We start from the raw sequence: 25,164 nt of genomic DNA, 5'->3' as shown, positions 1-25,164 counted from the left end.
TCACTTGGCCTGATCTGATTGGTCAAAATTTTGCTTGCGTCAGAGACAGCGGGGCGGCACCGCAAGTTATGATCACGTCACGCATCTGTCAATAATTTCCACAGCGAACCCGTCTTGGCTAAGAGCGGAACCGGCGAAGGGGTAGTCCGCTTTGGGTTCCGTTGCTGTGGCTTGGCTGTTGGCTTGTGACCCTGGCCGCACGCGCCGGTCGCGCGACCACGGAGACACGCGGGCGTGCGTTGATTGTTTCGGAGGCTATTACTTGCCTTTGTCGTATGCTTGGCGTTGCTCTGTCGGTATCGACCACGGCTGGAAGTGCGATACGCATTCGAAGAAATGACGGATAATGAGTTTCACCGGACGCCCCTGCCGGCTTTATGACTAGACCTTTCGCAGGCTACGCTATCAATTGGAGGACTCTCGGGTGCAAGCGTACCAGTGGTCATTACACGCAGAGGACGGAATTGCGCGCTGCGGTTCATCGCCACCGGCCTGTAGCCCCCAGAGGTCTTTCGAAAGCGAACTATTAATCGGAATGGGCTAGATCTCTGCTGCCGACACTGTCCACGAAGTTGCTCTCGCAATTACTGCGTTGGCCGTTAGAAGCGCTGGGTCAGCTTTCCCGTGACCTCAGCTTCAAAGTCAATGCCAAGGAGATATTTGCATGGTGAGATCGAATTCCCAGTGCTATCGCCAGCGTGAACAGCTCGCAGATCACTGTTCAACAACGAGAAGGGTTCAACTTAGGCTGATCCAGTGCTTCCTTCGTTCAGCTAATAAAACTATGCAGTCAGGACGGGAACATATTGTGGAGATATCTTATTTCGCTGCCCTTTATTCTCTAGTTCGGGATTGCCGCACTTTGTTCGTCAATTTCGCGGCACAGCGCACCATCAGCACCACGCTTTTCGATTTTAGTTCGCGCAGGCGTGTATATCGTAATGCTCTATTTCAAGTTCCATTGCTTCTATCACGCGACGTGGCGTGGGGAAAATCGCAGCGATAGCGGCAGCGCGGCGGAGAGCGAGTCATGTCTGCGCCGATGACGAAGGGCGAAAAAAGAAGGAAAATTTATACAGTCGGCTGTACTATAGGTGGCCCTAAGAACCAGTTCATAGTTTTGTTGCGCTCGCTGCTTAGGAAGTGCTGGCAGTTCCTTCCTGCTGCGTGCATCGTACGAGCTCCTGGTAGCAGACGACACAGCGCTGCGCTCTGCCAACTCATTTACGGTTGCGATACCGCCGGTCGACAGAGAATGAAAAAGAATGACATTAACGAATTACTTTTGGATTGCGTAAACGCCCGACACGACACATTTATACTTTAGAACTTGCTGTATAATATTTAATTTATATTTTATATTTAATTAGCAAGCAGGAACATTCTACAGTTGCTCGATTAGCTGGTCATATAATGACGTACTCTTCAGCGGTGGCACCCTCTCATCTACTGGTCGCGTCTTCCCCTTCTTCCACCACCGGCTTGGGAGTGGCCCATTTAGTGACGTAAGCGGCGAAGTGAACGGTTCGCTTTCCGAAACCTTATAAAATTCCGCCCCTGGGCGCTGTAGCCTAAGTTCGAGCCCCATTTTTGCCAAACTGCTCACTCTATTTTGTTCCTATACTAAGCCTACGGTATAGGGTAGCTTACATCGTATTTCGCTGACTCTTGTGAAGTTCCAAATGAATTTTCTCGGATCCCTAATAATGTTGGAAGCAGTTCGGATTCCCGCTCAGGAAGAGGTTCGAACGGGCGAAGAAGAATTTCGTGCTCAAAACGCTCGCTCGAAGAGTGGCAGAGCCTCTCTGAGCAAGCGTTTCAGTCCCTTCGTGATCTTTCGCCGACTGTGTTGCGTCAGGACGCGCACTATCGCTTCACTGAATATGGAAATCGCCATTGGCGGATTTGTTTCAACGGTCGAGCAGACTTGCTCGCAGACTTGGCGGAATAGAATTACAGAGAGAGAGGGGGGGGAAAGAGGGAGGGAGGGAGAGACAAATGAAAAGCACAGCATAGTTTCGTATGAATGACCGAGTACTGAGGATGTTCCATGTGTTGCATCGCGCCTGATCTCGCTCGTGTAGCGAGCAACGAAGATCCAAAGCGGTGTTGCAGAGGCCATTTAAGGTAATATACCAGGAGAAAATGTTTCAAAAGAAAACATTAAAGCGGCGTAAAACACCGTCATAACAGCTTTTCTCTTGGTGATATCAGTGTCACAGTACTCTGCAATAAAAAAAGAGTTTATGTCCCTAACGAGACTGTAGGTGGTCTGTTGAAGGTCATTGCGAAGTAGGGTAAACAACTTGCACAAGATTTGCGGTAGCGTATAATAAGTAGAAAGCCGACCCCATGGGGTGCATATTCATGGCAGAAAGCGCAAACAGGAGCAGAACGAACGAACGGTATTGCGGGAAGGAGCTCCGACTCAAGCAGAGAATTAATAGAACCATATTTGTGATGCAAGTGTGTTTGCAAACTCACAAGAACGAGCAATAAGAGTCGCGGGTTAGCCCGCCCCTATCACCTACGACAAACATTCGCGGCTGCGCGCAGACAATTCTGCTGGCATCACTGCCGCTTTGTATAGTCGGCTTTCGTACGCAGATCCACCTCGTAGACAGAACGGTATAGGCTGTGGCCCGGGAGTGTCCAAAGTCGCTGGCGACACACTGGGCTATGGGCGTATTCTTGCTGAGCACGGAGTCGCGGCTTCGACCCCCGGCTGCGGCAAAGATCGAAACCCGACAGAGGTGCACCTTAGGTGCACGCTCAAGAATCCCATGAAAAATGTTTGGTCCACGGGAAGGGCCATGCACGGGCTTTTCGTCGGCCTCGGTACGCGTAAACGTGTGCAATCCAAGCAAAGCCAAAAAAAAAAAAAACTGCAGGATACCACGTCGCACTCTATACTGCGTTTTCCTTCCGAGTAATATATCACCCGCGCCTTTGTTTTGCCCGAGCAAACATCCTGCTTGCTGCACCTCTAGAGGACCCCTACATTTTTTTCTTTTGTCTTCCTACCCTGCGTTTCGCTCGGTGGCACCGGCTTCGAGCCCAACTTGTTAGACCGTCGCTCTGGTTTATATCTGCATCGTGTACAGCAGCGCGCACTGATGAGGCTGCGTCATGTGTCATCATCATCATCATCATCATCCTGGTTACGCCCACTGCAGGGCAAAGGCCTCTCCCATATTTCTCCAACAACCCCGGTCATGTAATAATTGTGGCCATGCCGTCCCTGCAAACTTCTTAATCTCATCCGCCCACCTAACTTTCTGCCGCCCCCTGCTACGCTTCCCTTCCCTTGGAATCCAGTCCGTAACCCTTAATGACCATCGGTTATCTTCCCTCCTCATTACATGTCCTGCCCATGCCCATTTCTTTTTCTTGATTTCAACTAAGATGTCATTAACTCGCGTTTGTCCCCTCACCCAATCTGCTCTCTTCTTATCCCTTAACGTTACACCTATCATTCTTCTTTCCATAGCTCGTTGCGTCGTCCTCAATTTGAGTAGAACCCTTTTCGTAAGCCTCCAGGTTTCTGCCCCGTAGGTGAGTACTGGTAAGACACAGCTATTTTACACTTTTCTCTTGAGGGATAATGGCAACCTGCGGTTCATGATCTGAGAATGCCTGCCAAACGCACCCCAGCCCATTCTTATTCTCCTAATTATTTCCGTCTCATGATCCGGATCCGCCGTAACTACCTGCCCCAAGTAGGTGTATTCCCTTACGACTTCCAGTGCCTCGCTGCCTATTGTAAATTGCTGTTCTATTCCGAGACTGTTAAACATTACTTTAGTTTTCTGCAGATTAATTTTTAGACCCACTCTTCTGCTTTGCCTCTCCAGGTCAGTGAGCATGCATTGCAGTTGGTCCCCTGAGTTACTAAGCAAGGCAATATCATCAGCGAATCGCAAGTTACTAAAGTATTCTCGATTTACTTTTATCCCCATTTCTTGCCAATGCAGGTCTCTGAATACCTCCTGTAAACACGCTGTGAATAGCATTGGAGGGATCGTATCTCCCTGCCTGACGCCTTTCTTTATTGGGATTTTGTTGCTTTCTTTATGGAGGACTACGGTGGCTGTGGAGCCGCTATAGATATATTTCAGTATTTTTACATACGGCTCGTCTACACCCCGATTCCGTAATGCCTCCATGACTGCTGAGGTTTCGACAGAATCAAATGCTTTCTCGTAATCAATGAAAGCTATATATAAGGGTTGGTTATATTCCGCACATTTCTTATCACCTGATTGATAGTGTGAATATGATCTATTGTTGAGTAGCCTTTACGAAATCCTGCCTGGTCCTTTGCTTGACAGAAGTCTAAGGTGTTCCTGATTCTATTTGCGATTACCTTAGTAAATAGTTTATAGGAAACGGACAGTAAGCTGATCGGTCTATAATTTTTCAAGTCTTTGGCGTCCCCTTTCTTATGGATTAGGATTATGTTAGCGTTTTTCCAAGATTCCGGTACGCTCGACGTTATGAGGCATTGCGTATACAGGGTGGCCAGTTTCTCTAGAACAATCTGCCCACCACCCTTTAACAAATCTGCTGTTACCTGATCCTCCCCAGCTGCCTTCCCCCTTTGCATATCTCCCAAGGCTTTCTTTACTTCTTCCGGCGTTACCTGTGAGATTTCGAATTCCTCTAGACTGCTTTCTCTTCCATTATCGTCGTGGGTGGCACTGGTACTGTATAAATCTCTAGAGAACTCCTCAGCCACTTGAACTATCTCATCGATATTAGTAATGATATTGCCGGCTTTGTCTCTTAACGCATACATCTGATTCTTGCCAATTCCTAGTCATCTTCTTCACTGTTTTTAGGCTTCCTCCGTTCCTGAGCGCATGTTCGATTCTATCCATATTATACTTCCTTATGTCAGCTGTCTTACGCTTGTTGATTAACTTCGAAAGTTCTGCCAGTTCTATTCTAGCTGTAGGGTTAGAGGCTTTTATACATTGGCGTTTCTTGATCAGATCGTTCGTCTCCTGCGATAGTTTACTGGTATCCTGCCTAACGGAGTTACCACCGACTTCCATTGCGCACTCCTTAACGATGCCCACAAGATTGTCGTTCATTGCTTCAACACTAAGGTGTTCTTCCTGAGTTAAAGCCGAATACGTGTTCTGTAGCTTGATCTGGAATTGCTCTATTTTCCCTCTTACCGCTAACTCATTGATCGGCTTCTTATGTACCAGTTTCTTCCGTTCCCTCCTCAGGTCTAGGCTAATTCGAGTTGTTACCATCCTGCGGTCACTGCAGCGCACCTTGCCGAGCACGTCCACATCCTGTATGATGCCAGGGTTAGCGCAGAGTATGAAGTCTATTTCCTTTCTAGTCTCGCCGTTCATGTATCACTGCTGCTTTTTGGCGTACGCGCCATCGATGTTCTATATGTACAGTGGCAACATTGGTTGGATCGCGAGTTTTCAGAAGGGCCCAACACCTGAGCCGCCTAATGCATACCATCTTCAATATCTTTCTTTCTTCCTTTCTTTTCTTAGATACCCTATATTACCCTTCGCTCGACGATAAGGTCATGATAGTCCCCGAGGAGCTATATGGATAACGACGCTCGAGGAGGCGCTGACTGCGACGATGCAGCGGGAAACTCACTAAAACAGCTATCGATTTTCAAGTAAGAACACCTCAACTCTTGCCAAAAAGTGCTACTGGTCTGTCTCTCCTGGGTGATGCCAGAAGAGGCTACTCCAAGGCCTCACTCACTTGATGTCTTTGAACGACAGAAAGCTGAGCTAGTTGGTAAGGATTCATTATGCAAAATAGAAGTGAGGCGTGCAGACAGGACACAAGAGTAGAGAAGTGGACAACACGATTCTTTCCGCTGAATCTGGCGATTCTTTCCGCTGAATCTATTCTTTCCGCTGAATCATGGCGCCAAGTTAGGTTCTACCAGGAGTGTCTAAGGGTCCGTTGCGCGGCCCTGGGAGGCGGTCACCTTTGGAACCGCCCTTACAACGATTGGAATAAGTTAGCCATGCAACATGCGGACTTCCTATGGAGGATGAAACTTCCGGAGCTTCAACAAAGTAAGGAGAAACACCTTTCTAATAATTCGCCGTCAAATAATGTACTGGTTCTTGGAGACGCCATTGTAAGTGATAACCATAGAAGAACCCTTGCTTTAGGCCCTAAGCACTGTTTTAAGCCAAACATAAAACCCGTTGAAGTTTTAAGCTTACCGCGCTGCATAACCAGGTTCGTTCCGGAAGAAGAACGCTCACGCTGTATTTCGGATTGCATTGCTAGCCTTCAACAATCTAATTCCCATTTTAAGACGCCTGACCCTGTCCGACCGTTAGTTGATTACCTTGTGGAGCATAAACTTAGACCTGTAATATCTGACAAGGAAGGTTATTTCGTAATTATGCCAGATGACGTGTTTTCAGAAAAAGCGATTTCAGCCATAGAAAAGAATTTGCAACCAGTCAAACTCAAGCCTTCGGTAGTTAAGCAACGTGCGGTTGACCTCTTGTCAAGACATAATCTTGATAGGCTTGTATGTAATGTCAAGAAAGCTAAATCCCTCACGTTAGAACTGTTTTTCTCGGCCAAGACTCATAAACAAGAAATTCCTTTTCGTGCTATAGTGTCAGAGGAAGGGACGTGGCAGGTCTGTGTCGCTAGTTACCTACAGAACTGCCTAGCTTCACTAATTTTTTCAGATCCCTTTTGCCTACGTAATTCTCAGGCGCTAGTTCACTATTTAAGAGAGGAGAATCCGGGTGATTGTACAGCTTTTAGTATGGATATCGAAGACCTGTATTATTCCTTGCCGCATGACGGGTTGCTAAATTCCGTAAATGAATGCATTAAAGAACAAGTGCAAGAGTCGGCTTTTATTGACAGATGCGGTGTCTCCACGGGAGCTTTTCTAGAAATTCTTTCAATGTACTTGAAGTCGACGCTGATTGGGTGGAGAGATGGCGTTTTTCTGCAGAAATCAGGCATTTGCATTGGCTCAAAGGTTGCCCCTATTCTTAGCAACATTTACCTGAGTAAGGTTGACAACTGCTTAGAAAAAGCCTTAGGTGATAGCGTTATCAAGATATTTCGTTACGTTGATGATTACCTGATTTTCTGCAATAGGGAAGAATTAGACTCGGCTGCTACCTCAGTAAGTGAGCAATTTAAACTTTATGGGGGAGGATTAAAGTTTACCAAGGAATTACCTCAGAGACACGTAATTCAGTTTCTTGACATTTCCTTGATCTTCGAACAAAATCATGTTTGTTGGCAGTACTCCCCAAGATCTTCGAAGCCGTTGCTAAACTTTCAATCCAAGCATTCTAAATTAGTAAAAAACGGAATTGCCATGTCGTGCCTTAAGTCTTCCCTCACAAGATCTTGCATGCACAAAATGAGCGCCAGTTTTAATGCGCAGGTCCGGCGCCTATTAGAAGCAGGTTATCCTAATGTAGCGGTGGCCGCTGTAGCTGAGCGCCTAAAGAAGTCGGTTTCGAGGGGGACGGACGTAATTACAGAAAGCAGTAATCGCAAAAAAAGAGTAGTGGCTATTCCGTATATTCATTCAGTGTCGCACAGGCTTAAAAAAGTTGCTAGTAGATATGATGTCAATGTTGCTTTCACTGCTCCCAATAAGCTAGGTAAGATATGCGCTGCCGTACAGAATAAAAAGGAGCGGGTTAAAGGCAAAAAACGAACAGATATTTGTCCAGTGAAGCACAATAAGAACAACAGTTTTACAGAATGTCGTATGGGTGTGGTATATCCCATTCCCCTTAGCTGTGGCCAGTTCTACGTAGGGCAAACGGGACGGTGTATCAATCAGAGGCTAATGGAGCATAAAAGGTCGTTAACCGGTGGATCGCCTTCTAATCTTTCGCTACATTGCCGAGATTGTAACTGCAAGCCAAAGTTAGATGAATGCGCGATACTGTACAGGCATAAGAATGAAGATACGCGTCTTATGGTAGAGGCATGGCATATCTATAATGGCGGAAGTGCGTGCGTGAGTCAGCCTTCGATTACTTTACATAAGGAAGAGATTAAGTGCCTTAACAGTTATCTCTCACGTAGACCAGCACGTGCACTCGATTGACACGTGGTGTTACCATTCCTGAGCATGCGCAGATGAGTTTTGTGTCTTCTTTCATTTTTCGCCTCAGTGCTCCCTTCAGTTGATAGTCGGCGTTCGTGTTGTCCACTTCTCTACTCTTGTGTCCTGTCTGCACGCCTCACTTCTATTTTGCATAATGAATTGATGTCTTTCTTTTGTCCTTCTCGTACAATGTCAAGCAGCGCAGCCAACGTGTCAGCTGACTCACTGATCGATGAGGTTCATGGTAGTACAACATGCGCCAGCGCTTTGTTCTGTTGCGCTTGCCGGTATAAGGAATCCGTGTACGGCGATAAACGACCCCATTTTTAGCAATAGGCCGACAGATGGGGAGAAGGAATGCCTTTTGGCCTATCGTGATGTTTGGTTATACGAGTACTGAGCCAACGCCCCGGCTGATCAGCATATGCATGCCTTGAAAAAAAAAAAGATACAAACGCAAGATATGCGTCACACTCACGCTGTCCTCCTTGAGTAGCTGCGGCAGGCGGGCGATGGCGTGTTTCGTGAGGGCGGGTATGTGCGGGTGCTCGACCTGGATGTTGCAGTGCTGTCCACGGAAGTCCTCGTCGCCGGAGCGCGTCAGCGACACAACCTCGAGACACTGGTCGTAGTCACCGTAGTCCGACATGGTCACATCCAGGATGCCTGACGGGGGCCGCCCGATGGAGTCCAGCACTGAGCGACATGCGCAAGGCGGCGAAGAAGAAAACAATGAGCTCTTTAGTACTCGCAACGAAGCAGCAATAAGTAGCCGAGGTACTCGTATTAACGTTCTGCTGCCTAAAGTGCATACTAATTACAGAAAAATTGTCATTTTCCTCTTTCATTTTATTATTGAATGCACTTCAGATAGAAAGAAATAATGCCGGTTATGTATTTTAGCGAAAACAATTTTTTTTTGTTCAATGCACCTGCTGTGTTCCATTAACTTCTTTAACTGCCCGTCTCGTATTGTGATTTTCATGCTAACTACTGAAATTTGAGATAGCTTTTATAAGTGCCAACATCTAAGTTTTCTATATATAATTTGTTGGCTAGAATATTTTTTACAGTAATAATATAGGAAGTCCAGTCCGTCTGCGGTATGTAACATTGGGACCTGCTCCATATTCTCCTATGTATGTCTACTGTTGTATTCGCATAAAGTTTGATGGATTCATTTTCTGCTTCATTCTCTCCACTGCAATCCATTTATGACAGAACGAAGAGAGAGAAAGGGACAGAGGAAAGACAGGGAGGTTAATAAAGGCGCACGTCCGATTGGCTGATCTGTGCTGGATGAAGGGCAGAAAAAAAATAATCAGAAGGGCTAAGACATGTGAGAGAAAATATTACCAACGCGCACGTGGCGGGGCGCCTGACATCATTTCACAGCCTGCCATGTCAGTCGGTCGGTCGGTCGGTATGGGAGTAACAGAGAATATGGGAGTAACAGAGAAGAATCTTCGAACTGCAGTTCGACCGGGCTGCGGATTCCTGCAGTTTAGATGCTTAAAATCGAAAAGGAGAAAGGAAACCTGACCACAGAACAGCGTAATCACTATCACAGGTGTATTGTTGCCTTCTGCCTGATTCGACTCGTTTGCGACATGTCTGTGGCTGCCAAGGACTGCCTTCGAGTCCGTGTACAGCATATTTACAGAGAAGAATGCACACCGAGTTCACGCCACATTTTCCGAATAATAAATAACTAAGAAACCACAACTATATAGCAAGCATGGTTGCGGCGTTTTTGCTAAAAACATTTAAGAGAAATCCTTCTCAAGTTTTAACGAAGACAAGTCCTGTTGACGAAATGTTGGCGTGACGCTGTTACTTCGGGTGCTATAACGTAAAACTATTCCAAACTTCTCCATTCCAATTCTGCAATCAGCTCTCCGCGATTGGTCAGTCAGTCAAGAACTTTATTGAGGTCCTGAGGGGTCTAAGCTGTTGGAGACCGCACGCGGGGAGCTCCTTGGGCCGAAACCGTAGGCGACGCCCAAGTCGGTACGGGAACATGGTGACGCTCCGCCAGTTCTTGGGCCCTCTGGACGGCCTTGAGTTGGAGTGTGAGGTCCGGGCTTTTGAGGGCTTCTTCCCATTCGGGCTCACTGGAGAGAGGGCCCTTTGGTAACGCGGTACATTGCCAAAGCATGTGCGAGAGTGAGCAGTAGGGTTCTGGGCAGTCTGGGCAATTTGCCGGGATTTCTGAGTTGTGGCTTAGTAGGCCTCGTGACGGATACGAGTCCGTTTGCAGCATTCGAAACACGGCCGCCTGCACGCGTTCGACTTTGGCGTGCGGGAGCGGGTATTTAATTCTGCCTTTTCGATAGTGTGACGTGATTTCTTGGTAAGTGAGTAGCGGGTCATGAAACTGAGTGTCCAGCCCCTCGGAGGCCGGCTATTGGTCAAAAGTGTTTTTATTGGTCAAAAGGTCAAATGTGGTGTTCCTTAGAGCAGTTTCATTATATTCCGCTTAATTAGTTAATTAAGCAAGATCAATGATGCATTCTTTTAAATATTCACTGTAGGGCCAAATGCGTTTCGTTGATTTGTAGAGGGGGTCCAGAAACGACCGATCAAAATTTTTGCTGGCAACGCACATGCTGCGTGGTGATTCAGCCTTTAAAAAAAGCCCGCGAAATATGAAATGAAACCACGTGACTACGCTCATGCGCTATCGTATTGCAGCTACTTGGAAAAAATCCGAGGACAAGATGCTGTGTGCAAATAACAAGCAACACTGAAAACAGCATCACTTCACATGTAATGCCCTGTAACTCAAGAGGCAGATATCTCCCTTTTCACATATAGTGTGTCCGTTACACCCAAAGCCGACGGTGGGCGTTGCCTCTGTAGATGACTGTAAGATCACAGCGGGCCGGTGACTGCGACTTAGGAGGGCGAGGATACCAAACCACAACAAATTCACCTACGAGCCATTTCTTCTTTTGCTTCGCCTTCGACCGCCTTCGGAGTTGACCAACATTAACGACCTATACTTACCATGCCTTCACAGCGGAGGATAAGAAAAAGAGAAAAAGCACAGAACGAAAGAAAGTGAAAGGAGCTTGCATGCTACAGAAAATCCGTAGCAGGCATGCATTTCTCTAATAACGCGTATCTGCACCTTTGCAAGATTCTTTCGTGCATCTGATAAAGCGACGTGTGCCGCGCACACGTATAGACCTTTTCATCGGGCGAGGAGGAAACGGCCCGCGGCAAGCCTTTCCTCCTCTCTGGCTTGTGCGATTCGGCGTGGCGTTGCTTGAAGGTATTGCTGTCGCGTGCTGCAGAACGATTTCGACACGTTTTAGCTGGTACTTTGTGAAATTTACGCAATGTCCATTCTCATAAGGTCGTCAGGGAGCCTTTCGGTGCGTCGGTAACTACAGTAAGCGGAAATATCTCTTTGGGGGCGCAAACATGTGACGCGCATTATGAGCCGCGGTGTCTGTATGTGTTAACTATTTTGCGTATATCAGTTTTGATTCAACGAAGAGAACCAGTGTCTCTGTATGGCCAGCATGAAATGGTAAATCTGCTCACTATCTGATCGCTTGGCGCAGGGAATAAAACATAAGAATGCATACTCGTGCACGGCCAACCTAAGGCAACCACGAAACATCTGAGCGGCCGGCACTATCAAATATTTGTGATACACCGCCATCGTTCTCACGGATTTCAAGTCTAGTAGGCTTGAAATCACTATATCTCTACGCTAGCCTCCTACGCGAGGCCGATGGTGCTGCTCAACATAGCGATCATTGTGGTTTGTGAACCAGCATGATACATGTGTAGCTATATGCTTCGGTATTGCCTTTTTGCTCTGCAAAGCCATAATATATGAGAGAAGTCGCGTAAAAATAATACGATGGCTATTTTTGAGGACAACATTTCCGTAATACGTGTGGGTGCGTCGTAGAGAACGGAACGAACACAACCGAATAAAAAAAAAAACGATTATCGTCCTCTTTCTCAAAAAAAGAAGAAAACGGGCTAACGCCGTAATACGACCTCGCATAGTCACGTCGCATAATGTTTATAGATCTGTAAACGTTTATGCCGTCTGCTTGGACTATCCGCTATATGGCAGATGTCTGTAGAAGATATAGATCTAATCCAGCACCTACCACTGCTTAGGACGCTCGCACAGTTCGTAAACGGTCGCTTTGCTGGACAAGCTTAATTCACTCTGTAAGGTGTGCTGTTATTACTAACCAGAACTACCTTATTGATGGGTGGAAACCTCATCCACGGAACCAAGTAGTCACGCAATGTAATCTGCAGCTAACAGTTTGAACGCTTGTTAAAGTATAACAGCACGGCTCCTATCGCAGCACAACGGTACCCACGCTGTTACATCATCGCGTATGTTTCATTGCTCCTAAACCGCAGAAATAGAAATAGAGGATAATACTGCAATAAGGTAACATTAGTGAATGGAACATTCAGAAATACACAAGTGATGTCCGAGGTTGATTGTAGGCTCAAATGTGAGCGCACACATCGCACTGCGTGCTCCGTTCGCCTCAACGCCAGCAGAAAGTCCGGCCATACCGACTTTAACCACTTGAGTACGTCGCACAGAACCGTTTACCACGTAGAAGACGCAACGTTATACTGAATAGACCTCACGAGCGCGAAAACAAACGCCAGAAACTACCACCGAGCGTATGCCTCCCATGCAAAACTACAGTCGGCATGCTCGCCCAAGCCAGCACGACGACTTCCCATAGATGGCGTCACTGCGTCGCAATATGGTGGCGCCCATGAAAAAATGGTCTATAGAGTCGAGTGCGATGTGCACTCATTGGTATTCGTCGGCGCAGGGGTCGGGTGTGGTGCATCGCTGGATTCACGGAAAACACGAGTGGCAAATAGTTTGTCACCGATTCTCGATAGGGATGACCCAACGAAATTTCGTATTCTGTTGCGGTATTAAGTCTTATCAGCCACTGCACCACCACTATTCTAGTAGTACATCTTGGGGATGAAAGCGGCACGGACGCGTAGGAATGGCGGCAGATCAGGGAAGAACGACAACAAAAGAACGATACCTATAGAATGCGAAACCAATCGTTATATTATTTTGTCCGTCTGATGTTTAAGGTATGCACATGTTCCGAGTGGTTATGAAGGGGGTAACACGCTGTACCTCATATATAGTAACACTTGTTTGTAGCGACGTCTATACTTGGCACACACATCGCCCGCGCTAACGCTGCACGTGCTCTGCAGCACGCCTTTCAGAGAAAGTAAAACCAAACTTTGAGTCGTACTTATATAGAGTGATAGCGTGAAAGCAGGACAAGGTATAACGAACAACAAGGACAAGTGCTGTGCTTATCATCGTCGTTACCTCGTCATGTGTCCTGCTTTTGCACTGTTAATGAATTACGTATGGAAAATAACCAACTAGCCCAATCCATCACGCTTCAATTATTTGAGATATCCTGGGAGCTGCATCTCCCACGTGACACTTTCACGTCTCCGTGTCCACGAACCTCTCGTCGTACATCTACACCTTCCAGGGGACTTGGGGGCTTGGAGCATGCTTGCACATCGCTGAAGCGCAAATGTGCTCAGTCCTGGGGCGCTATAACGTAAAGCTATTCCAAACATTTCCAGCCCAATTCTGCAATCAATCGATCGATTTTGTGGACGATACACGACCGCGTCATTGTCGCGCCGGCATTGCTGAAGCCGTAATGATTACTAATACTTTCAACTTCCGTTTCTTGAGCACTGTTAAAAAATGGCCAAGCTATCTACATCGATGCCTCTATTCTATATTGTAGGGGATGTACTAGCTAAAGTTGTGCGCGCTAGTCGTACTTGTGCTATGCGGAGATATATTTTGTTTATTTCCGCGCAGTGTCAATGGAAGTCCGTTGTCGACATCAGAGACAACACGGATTTGTAGCAAACATTTTGTGGGAGACTGCAAAAATGACTTTAGCTAACACGCATCGTATGTGCCGACCATTTTTGCGGTGGCACATACGATGTCGTTCCCGATTACCTGCTCAGTGTCACTTACATGGCTTAGCAGACGCTGCCCTTTCGCCGCATTGCAGCCATGAAAATAACGGTCAAGCGTGCGGATCTTCTTAAAAGCAAACAGAAGCGTGTACATCGTCCTTCGTATAAAACGTCCACGCACGCACACGTAGGCACACAGCAAGCGCGGTACGAAACGTGCCCAAACACGCGCAGTGCAAGAGGCAATCAAGGCGGCGTAAACGAGAGATGGGAGAGGCGTACACCCGCTAGTTAAATTTTGCCCCGCGTACGGCGCTCTCACACCGGCGCGGCAGCGCCGCTCGCCGTTGCCGTTATTGTCTATAGCGCAGGGCGGTCAACTCTAACGAACCCAGCTACTGACAAAACGCATGCACGGCCTTGACAAATCAGTGGGGTGGATGTCACCTGTAGGGTTGATGTTAGGACGGTTAAGAATGTAACGACTGGCACTCGTCTCGTGGGCCCAAGACGTCGCCCTCACCTGAGCGCCACACAATAGGCCTACCTGCCCTAACTTCGAACCCTGCAGTGGCGAATAAAGTTGTTTCTCTCTTGACAAATCAGTTCTGCGGAAATCCCCATTGTGGAGAAAATTTCATGAAAGAACTTTATGCTATTGTCGTGCGTATGACAATTTTTCCCTTTCACGCATGACCTTCGCCCACCGTTTTTGTACAGTCATCTCGGTATCTGTGTTTTAAATGTCACTTTTGAAAGGAACAGAACACAGTGACCCGAAATGCAGGCGCCTATACGGACGGAATCGCACGATTAGGTTTTCTTTTTTCAGTAGAAGCAACTAAATCTACATAACTGTTCCACAAAAGAGATAGCGATAGTATTCTAAATGGGAAGGGTAATCGAAGGCACAGACGCTTGGTATATAGAATTTCCGAGGAGGTTTTAAGAAACACTGTAATCGCCTTCCGTTTGACTGTGTAAGGCGGGTATGCACTGGCTAGCCAGAGGCAAAATGACGGATTGGTTACGTGGCACTGCGTGAGATAGAGAGAGAGAGAGAGAAAGAAAGGTAGAAATAATCTCACGGGAAACTGCAGGCACACTTATTACGCAGGGCGTTTTCGTCATGTGCCTAACGCTAACATCGACGGCGGCCCGATCGTTCGCAACACGCAGGCGCCCAGTATACTGTGCAAAGCTGGCCGATTCACGGCTTCGGTCATGCGAACCACGTCCGGACGCAGCGGGTCGTGCCACGTGCGTGCCAAGCTGCATTCAAATGAACCGATGCAGGAAACGCGGCGAACAGAAGTCGGGCGTGTGGTACTCCGCTTCTGGCAAGGCAGCTTTGCAGAGAGCCTGTTCCTTCCGCCTTCGCTCGCGGCTCCCTTTTTTTCCTTTCTTTTTCTTCTTTCCTTCATAGCAACTTGCTTTTTTTTTTGCAGGTGTGTGTTTTTTGTCCTCCCCTCTTCTGTCTTTCGCCGCCAGCGCGGCGCGCACGAACGGAGACAAGTGCTTCCTCGTGTAAGGGCGCTTCGGTCCAAGGCCAGCCACGCATTTATTTACTTCCAGCGAGATGCGAGATCAGATGGCTGTGACCGTAAGCCTGCCGCCGGGACCGAATTTCATACCGCGGTGTGCAATTACACATACGACGTCCGCTCCTTCACCCAGGCGTCATTGTTATTTCGCCCGCTTTCGCAATGTTGGACGACGCGCCGCATACACGCCCGAAGTAACCACGCTTCGGAAACGTGTTAAACAGAGAGATCCGGTGCAATTACCGGGCTTGAGTAGAGAGAGAGAAAGAGTCGCCCATTGCGACCGCGAGCATTGCAACACACTGCGAACGCGTCGTTGGGACGAAACTGCCGCCAGAGAGGCGGTCTTCGGTTCCGGAAAGAACGCGTCCGGATTTGAGAAGAAGCAGTCGGAGCAGTTTCGTTGCAATGTCAGAGTACTACGGGCAAGCGCAAAAACTACGCGCTCTCATCTACTGCCCTTCTTTTGATGACGAAAGATCGTCTTTGCGGGCTGCTTCAAGCAGACTGGTGGACGCCATTAGCCCCGAGAACGAACGCGAGCGGCGCTGCGAGCGCCGCTCGCGTGACGTCAGGGCAATGACTCGCGCCTGTCGTCTGCTACAGTTCGGGCGTTGTCCGGGCGCTTTCTGCGGTGTTTTCGTTTGTTCGCCCTCGTTCTCTCTGCTTGTATACTTATGGTGGTCGTCTGAAATATATTTTTACGACGTCTTCCTTTGCGAACATTTATTCAAAAAGCTAATTTCTTAGACAACAATGCAGCTCTCGAAGGCAACGCTACAGTGCCAGCCGAAGCGACGCAGACCAGCCCATTGCGGGTTTTTCATACGCGGATAGACAATCGCAAAAGCATAGCCTATAGGAATCCAGTTATGATACCATACCTGCCGCGGTGCAACAAGTATGTCACAAAGCTGGCTATATATGACTTCTACAGCAATTACGTTGATTTTATTCCGCTAAAACAGGTTTGCTCACGACGAGTAGTTCATGGTATAATATCGAATTTTTGCATTTCCTCACAGAAACGCTCGGCAGTAGCACGGGGACTTAACTAATACTGGAGCTTAGATTCTACACGCCTCACTTGCTTCTTGAAATGCCTGTCAACATTAGGCCGTTCTTCACGTGTTTATTTTTTTTAAGCGGCGGAAATTTGAAGTAAAGTTAATGAAGGCTTACAGCTATTTACAGAGTACAAATAGGAATGTACCAATATGTATTCCCTTTTCCGTGCTACACGTTCAACTCACCTCTCTAGAGCGCATTTGTTAATGATTAATAATGTATGTTATGTTCCTCTATTTTTGTCTATGTTACCAAGTGTATATCATTTATTTATTTGAATGCCGCAGTGTGTTTTGCATTGTTGTTGTGGAAATATTTCACTGTTCTTTCATATATTGTATAACTGCAATGTTTTATGGCCACTACATAAATGTAATTTATATGGCGCTTGATGTGTTACCCCATGCAGCCATATTGTAACTAAGGGGGTGAGGTTACCTCAAGCCGCGTCTGTGCGGCTTTTTTCCCTCATCCACCTCCATTTAGCACTCCTCTGTACATGTGTGTGTGTAAATGGAAATTAATAAATCAAATCAAATCAAACTCACTTGAGAAATTTACTGGTGCTTGTTGCTTGAGGAATATACATGACGAATCTGTTTGGCGAACTGACACAGGCTGCTCGGCCCAATTTTTTTAGTGAAGTATGCCTGCTGGACCACGTAGCTGCAGCCAGAAAGCAGTCAAGTAGAACAACGGGCGCCGTTGTTCTACCATCTCAATCGGTCGTCATCAAGTTCAAAACTTCTCACGTAACGACATCTACAGGTTCTGAACTGGCCGCTCTTCGCGCTGCTGTCGAATACATTGAAAAAGAACCGCCCAACAAATGGGCAATATTTTGTGACTCGAAAGCAGCCCTCCAGAGCTTGCGAAGCTTACGACGTGGCAATTATGAACAGCTGGTGTCACAAATCAACGAAACCTGCCATTGCGCATCTGAACGAGGACATGACATCATATTTCAGTGGCTGCCGGGACACTGTGGCATCGTTGGTAATCACCTCGCCGATGACGCTGCCCGACGTGCCCAGGCTGGCTCACCGACAGTCCTTATACCTTTATCCAGAGTCGACGCTGCAAGAGAGCTTCGCAGTCTTGCTCGTGCAATCACGTTAGGTTGCTGGCATACACCACAGAACTCTAAGTGTCGTTTACACAGTCTCGACCCATCACTAAAACTTACATTACCAGCGAACCTTCCACGACGTGACGCAACACTGCTGTGTCGGCTGTGGGTAGGAGTAGCATTCACCAACTCCTTCAGCTACCGCATTGGAATGGCGGATTCACCAATGTGCGCTAAGTGCAAGTGTGAAGAGACCATCAGCCACCTTCTGTGCCACTGTTCTCGCTTCGATAATCAACGTGAGACTCTCCAGTGTGCATTAAATAGACTGGATGACAGGCCATTCACGGAAGCGAAGATCTTGGGAGCCTGGCCTCACAGCTCATTGGCCCAAAAAGCAGTTAGAGCGCTTTTTCGCTACCTGAAGACGACGGACTTGAGTGCGCGACTATAGACAACCTACACTTAAGTTATCTCTCTTTCTCTTTCACTCCCCATTCCCCTCCCCACGCGTAGGGTAGCAAACTGGACTCAGTCTAGTTAACCTCCCTGCCTTTCCGTCTTCCCTTCTCTCTCTCTCTCTCTCTCAGTCGAAGCGTCAATGACTAGTAGTATGGGACATATGGAAGATATAGAAATTCCCCCGGTGGAGGGTCAGAAATCAAGTGAAAGTATATGCAAAGCTTGTGGTTCTTTCTTTATGAATGTTTGCGATTCGATTGGAGCAAACTTAATTTAGCCTGCAAGGTTCTCTTTTATGTACCGACGAAGCGAATAGTTATCCGTTTGCATAATTAAATAACGCTGGATCGAGGCATCGTGAGACAGAAGGTGCTTGAATTTTCCTTTTCTAGGCAATCTAAGCTGCGCGGTAGTAGCTCCAGAATACTTTAGCCATTCCAGTTGGCGCTGTAAAAAATACTTTATGGTTTCAATTCGAAGTTATAGTGAACTGATGGGTTTCGCGAACATAGCGTGCCTCGCCATACGGACAGTCGATTGCTACCGTTACGTGATCAGGGGTGTGCCATATTGTTGATAAAGGCTACTGAGGGCCACTATGAAACATTTCATCACTCTCAATTGAGTGGCTCTCGATCTTAACAACGAAACTTTTCTCTGAGATGATTGCTACTATGGTGTTTGTGAATTAACTATGTAAATACTCTACATGACGCGCCGTCGTGTTAGCAGCCATGAGCAATTCGTTTTTTGGAGGCCTATTTCAGAGGGGGATGAAAGTAGCAGCAAACTTTTTCATAAGAAATGCGCGCCTAACTATTTTTTTACGCATTAATGAATGGCCATACTTGAATAGAACAACACACCAGAGTAATAGGAATCATAATGACAGCTTCGCTGGGCAGTGTCTTGTTAACATCGGATAACATGTTGACGCCAATTACCAAATTTTTCTTCCACGTAAAATGCAGTGCCTCTCATAGCTAAATACTAAAGGAACGTTAAGTGTTTAGCGAAGCATCATACACAACTTCGCGCGTTGAATTTGCAGATATTCTTTTGTTAGACAAAATTTACCGATAGACACGGCGCATATATGCATTGCAAAACCTAGTAGAACCATTTAACGTTACTTAGCTTGTGATATCCAAGCCGCAAAGTTTCTCGACTCACACGCTTTTGAAGAAGAAACTGTGGTTAAGGTATGGCAGCTGAAAGAAGCCGACGTATTCTTCAATACGTACGGCTCGAGCCACCCATACCCCAAGCATACAGGGAACGAGCGCGCGCGGCAGCCGAGCGAGCCGGAGCGAGCGGCGTCCTGGCCGTGACGTCACTCGCGAGAGGGCACCACTCCTAATTCTCGCCGCTAATAGCGTTATACAGAAGAAAAGGTGTGAGAGAGAGAGAGAGAGCAAGGACAGGAAAGGCAGGGAGGTCAACCAGACGAGCACCCGGTTTACTAGCCTACACTGGGGGTGGGGAAAGGGGAATAGATAGAGGAATAAAGGGAGAGAGTAAGCACTATACACAGGGGCACTATAAACGGTCTCTTAAGCCGGTGCACTTCAAGTATTGTGCTACTGTACGAATCGCTTTTCGTGCCAGTGACGGGTGTGAAAGAAAAGGTGACTCGACTGCCACCCGTACAAGAAGCCGACATGAGCCGTGCTGCACGTTCTAAAAACGACTGACCTCTGTGATCGGTCACAGAGGACTATTAATGCGCGGTGAACGCTGTTGGTGCGTGCACGCGCATAACCTCTTATATATGATATTGATATACGGGAAGGCGGACATGCGAAGTACTGACACAACACATTTATTGCGAAGCATTCTTTGCCTCATTCCAGGCACTTCAAGGTAGGTAGGTAGTTAAAACACCCGTGTACTTAGCTTTAAGTGCACGTTAAAGAACCCCTGGTGGTCCAAATTATTCCGGAGTCCTCCACTGCTGCGTGCCTCATAATCAAATCGTGGGTTTGGCACGTAAATCGCCATAATTAATTTTTTTCTTACCTCATTTCGGATCTCTGTAATAAAATGAAAATTTTATGACCGGCAGTGGAATTGAACCTGTGCATTCGAGCACAGCAGCCCAATGCCTTAGTATCACCAGGCTAAGACCCCCCCCCCCTCTTTTTTTCTTTATTGTCTAGGCCACAATCGTACGCATACTACTCTCGTGCCGGAGCCGAGTAGCTGCTTGAGACGTCTGCACCGTGTGTCACGTGTCAGCATTTCGTGCTCTTTCCTCGTGACAGCTCGCCCTTTGAGACGCTGTGTTATACACCGCACCTCTTCTCTGGTATTGGCCCACATTCCCCAGTTCTTTCCTCATGGCAGCTAACGCCATAACGTTTCATCGCCAGAGTGCCGACGCCATCGTCGCTTTAACGTAGGTCACATATTTTCTAAATACCCTAGAGGGAAATGTGGCGCTAGTGCCTACGGGGGCTCTCATGAGCGCTGCCTCAACCTACATGGGAATGATGGGAAGTACAGACTTCGGATTGACTTCGATCTTTAGACTAGTGGCGTTTGCTTGCGGCGCAGTAAACTAAGCTATACTCATATATTATCGCGTAAAATCTAATTTTATTTCTGCAGTATCTTATATATTGTACGAACGCTACATAAACTTTGTATGACTTTGAGATTGAAGCACGTTTTACTATGGTTTGTCACCAGGACACACCAGGGTATGCATTCTTCTGCAATTCTCTTCCTGATTTAGCGCCAGAGAATATTTATTTATTTATTTTTAGAACAGCAATAACAACCGTGCATGTAGTTCTATATATATAGTCATCAAGTATCTATGGAAATAAAAATGTTGTATTGTGAGAAAGTGTTGCGCTATGAGAGGAATGCCACAAGTGTCGTCTGCTACGATGCCTGCTCGCTGCAAACGCGAGGCTTTTCTCGCAGACGACAGGCACTAGCAAACTCTCTCGCTCTTTCGAAAGGCTGCGTCGGCTGTCACGATTGCTGAACGTCTTCAAGTACATTTAAGCACATCTGCTGCAGTGTTAGCTAGGACGCTTGTGGCCTCCTACGAGTATGCTTCATTATATTTTATATTGACGTACCGCTTCCAAAGCGTTATGACGTGGCTTTGCACTTATCCATTTTGCGACACTAGATCGCAGCCAGGAAGCAGCAACCTTTCTTACCATAAGTAAGTTTGTGTTCTCAAAGTCCTAAAACACGCATTTCAATGAGCACGTAAACGAGCAATGCATAACGAAGCCCTCAATAAAATTTGATTGTCAACCAATAAAAAGTACAAGTGCCTATTCTGAAGTTTCATAAAGCACGCAACTCTACAGTGCCAACCTAACATACTTACGAAACCAATGTGCAAACGGTACGTCAAAACATGTTCTTTCAACGTTTAGGATGCCGTCGCTTTATCGTCAGAGCTTTCACACCACACCGCTACATAAACATCGTCCCAGCCGCTGGCCCAGCCCGCTATCGCCCCTTCGACCAACAGAAAGGCAGAGAGCTTTGCGTTACACAACTGCAGGTTATAGCAATAGCACTTGGAACGAAACCAAAACTGCCAAAAAATACTTGTAGACTAGTTGGCTAGTGAAAAGAATGCCAATCCGTAGCCTGTACTTCCCGTCATTCCCATGATGGTTGAACGATGGCAGCGCCAGATTTCCCTCTAGTTATACTAATATGAAACTCTACGACATATACCATATGAGTAAGACGTAGGTATACGTACGATTGCATAGCGCACAGTCGTTGATGACGTCACAATCCGTGCTTCTCTCACTAAAGCTAGTTCAGTACCCGTATAGAAACCAACAATTGACACGTCGTAAGCGCGAGTCGATCGGCAGGAGTTGAAATCATGCCGTCACCTTCACACGATCGTCGTCACTGTCGTCTTGCTATCGTCGTCACCAAGATGTTCGCGTCACCATATGGCGTCACACTCATAGCTCCTTGACTTACACAAACAGGTTGGTTCACCTGGTAACGTTTTTGCGCAGTAAAAGCTGGTAGCTGCTACCAGCAAAATGCTTCGCATAACAATTATTCGCACAGTGCGTGGGAACTGCTTCCCTCTCTCTCTCTCCCAAGTATATAGGGTAGCAAACCAGGTTACCATCACTGCCTTTCCTTCTGTTCCTCTCTCTTCACGCTCCATTGTCAGCATTTCCAAAAAATCTTGGGGCGATTCGAGTGTTACAGGCTAAAAGAGCACGTCCGTTAACATGTGTGACAGCGACAACATAAATTAGGTTCCATACTTTGCCAGGACGTTGTTGGAAGACGAAGTAGTAAGCTGCCCGTGCTTTAAAAGGAAGGCACAGCTTGTGATTGAAACTAAAGGAAACGGTAAAGAAAGTAAGTTGTATTCCGCGTGAGGCAGAATGCACAAGAAGCGATGCTGAAGATGAAGACTATACAAGGCGACAGAACAGTTGTGCCAAATTTTGCTTAGCAGCACTATATGGAAAACAGTTTGGCGTGTACCTTTCCTTCTTTAAATCTCCCTCACTGATCGAACTTCGTGCCAACGATGACGTTAGTCACGTAAAGGGTCCTTTTTTTACAGAAACTTCGTAAGAGAACTAATGGTAAACAGTCTACAAGGAGTGGTTCTTCTGCTGCGACGAGTGTTCGCCGAGTGGGTGCCACTGCCTGCGCAGCTGCGACACACTTCCTTCATGCAGGAACGTATGTTCTGTAACAAATGTGTTGTTTGAGCAAACATTTTAAGGGTGCGGCAGCCATCTTGTAAGAATGTACATATATGCGCATGTGCGAGCTCGATGAATAGTGCTAACTGCACACTCGCAAACACGGCGTCTACGAACTTTAGGCCAAATACACAAACACGCAGAATAATTTCGGCAGAAGCGGAGAAGAGACACACATTCATTTGTAGGTCAGCATTCTATTACTTGAATGCCGTTTACAGTCAGCCCATAGGCCCATAGGGCCGTATCACGCGAATGTTTCCGTCCCGTGAGTCTTTCTTACCTTCCCAGGATTTTTCCTCTTTTTTTATTTTGTTCTTGTTTAAGTGGCGGTTAGAAACACCACTAGATGGTTGTTACTATTACATTCAGAAATGTCGCTGGGACTGTCAATACCATAACGAGGTGACTTTTCCAGCATGTTTGCAAAACGTGCAACCATATCGCACAAGACACCCACTGCAGTTGTAAGTAAGGAACTATACGCACAGCAATCTGTTGAGCTTCCTTCACTGTGGGCAGTATGTCTAGTACGTTTAGAGTCCTACTGAGATTTTCACTGAGGTACAGTGTAGAGCACAGGCGTAGAAAATGAGTTTCCGTCTGTTTAAACACGAGATATAATATGAGATGGTATGAACTAACTGTATTGAATAGGTATTATTCAACCGCCTCTCTTGGATTACGCCACCGCCCTGTAACAGTAAACGAGCGCAAGATTTCTTCCGTTTTTGTGCGGCCATCATGATTTCCTTTACAATAGTATAATTTATAAACAAGACTCCTCTTAAGTATTGAGCACATGCTGAATTAGCTGAAAAAACTAGAGTGTCACGTCCCAAACCTCGTCGTGCATTAGTTACTTTTTTTTTCATTCCTCATTTGCTTTTATTGTCACATAATTTTTGCTACAGCAGAGCACCATATGTCCAGGTATCGCGGCGCCATTATTTAATATTTTCTTATTATCAAATAGTTTATTCATTAGCAACACGAAATAAAGAATAAACCGAGGTGAGAAACTCAAGCGTATTAAGCGTCAATTAGTTATAAACAAACTATTAATATTACGCTTAGCTAAAAGCAGTAAAAACGGCGGGCACCTTAATTAGGTGGAGAGATCGATATAGGAGGTTATCCGAAAGCAAAATAAATAAAAAATGGGGTTTGTAACTTACATTTCTTCGCCATCGCGGTAGTGGACAGGTCATTTTTTTCTACAGGTGGGGGAAAAACGAATAACAGACGAGATATCAGACGACCGTTTGCGGATGCGCTTTAAAGTTTTATGAAGGCTTGAGAAGGCGGATGGAAAGTTGAAAGCACAAGAAAATAGAGAGAGAGAGAAAACGCGTGCCGGAAAGAGGAAAGCTTACGTGACGTGCGGGTTACGTGATAGCGAAGCATGGATAAGCGTTAGCACTTTATTATCCCCAGGCGTTGTCATGGTCGCATCATTATATATCTATAGGTTCAACTATATCAATTTAGTGTGACAGAACGCAAACCACCAAGCTAAAGTGGCTACGGTTTTTTGCCAGGTAACAAATACGCATTTCGTGAAACTCGACAGGGACCTGCGACGCCACTGTGACATCCGTGCTTGTGCATTTGGTATGTGCGGGAAATTGGGCAAATGGGTGGAGCCCAGTTATAGAAAGGTATCTGTATAGCGCAACAAAAGGACACAATAAGAAACGAAAACGAAGACAAGCGCTTGGCACGGCGCTTGTTCTGCGCTTGTCTTCATGTTCGTTTCTTCTTGTACCCTTGTTTTGTTGCACTATACAGATGACCGACAAACAAGCCCATATCGCCACCCAGTTATTGGGTGCGGGCGAAATTTTCAGAATTTTCAAACTTGTGTAACCTCTAACCTCGGGCGTACATGCACGACGCTCGTCAAATATACATTAATCAGCAGTGTGCAAGCAAGGAAAGCCTCAACGCCAAGCCATCGTTTTGACAAGGGTCTTCGTCAGAAGCCTGACGGAAGACTTTGTCGAAACCTTGGCACCACGACTAAGGCTTCCCTTGTTAGCGCAGTACGCACGGATTCAAGTCCTTTTGCGATCACTTGGATAAATTGTGAATAATACGCAATACATATACGACATTTACAGGCAGGTCATGTAATGCGCAGATTAGATCATCATCATCATCATCATCAGCCTGGTTACGCCCACTGCAGGGCAAAGGCCTCTCCCA

At 46.6% G+C, this 25,164-nt stretch overlaps 1 protein-coding gene across 1 annotated transcript in view; it reads right to left on the bottom strand.

Annotated features, from left to right (window-relative positions):
* The window catches only part of LOC139051379 (nose resistant to fluoxetine protein 6-like), a 116,889-nt gene extending 92,722 nt beyond the window's left edge, over positions 1-24,167 (bottom strand). Inside the window, exons 1-2 of the mRNA XM_070528397.1 lie at positions 24,135-24,167; positions 8,580-8,797 (exon numbers count right to left, since the gene is read on the bottom strand). Of these exons, the coding sequence (XP_070384498.1) occupies positions 8,580-8,797; positions 24,135-24,147 (231 nt within the window). The 5' untranslated portion in view covers positions 24,148-24,167. The remainder of the gene's footprint in view (positions 1-8,579; positions 8,798-24,134) is intronic.
* Positions 24,168-25,164: the final 997 nt, after the last annotated feature.

The sequence above is a fragment of the Dermacentor albipictus genome, unplaced genomic scaffold, assembly GCF_038994185.2.
Source record: "Dermacentor albipictus isolate Rhodes 1998 colony unplaced genomic scaffold, USDA_Dalb.pri_finalv2 scaffold_11, whole genome shotgun sequence".
NCBI lineage: Eukaryota > Metazoa > Arthropoda > Arachnida > Ixodida > Ixodidae > Dermacentor > Dermacentor albipictus.
The sequence above is the reverse complement of the archived record's forward strand: the minus strand, read 5'-3'. Positions and strand labels throughout refer to the sequence as shown.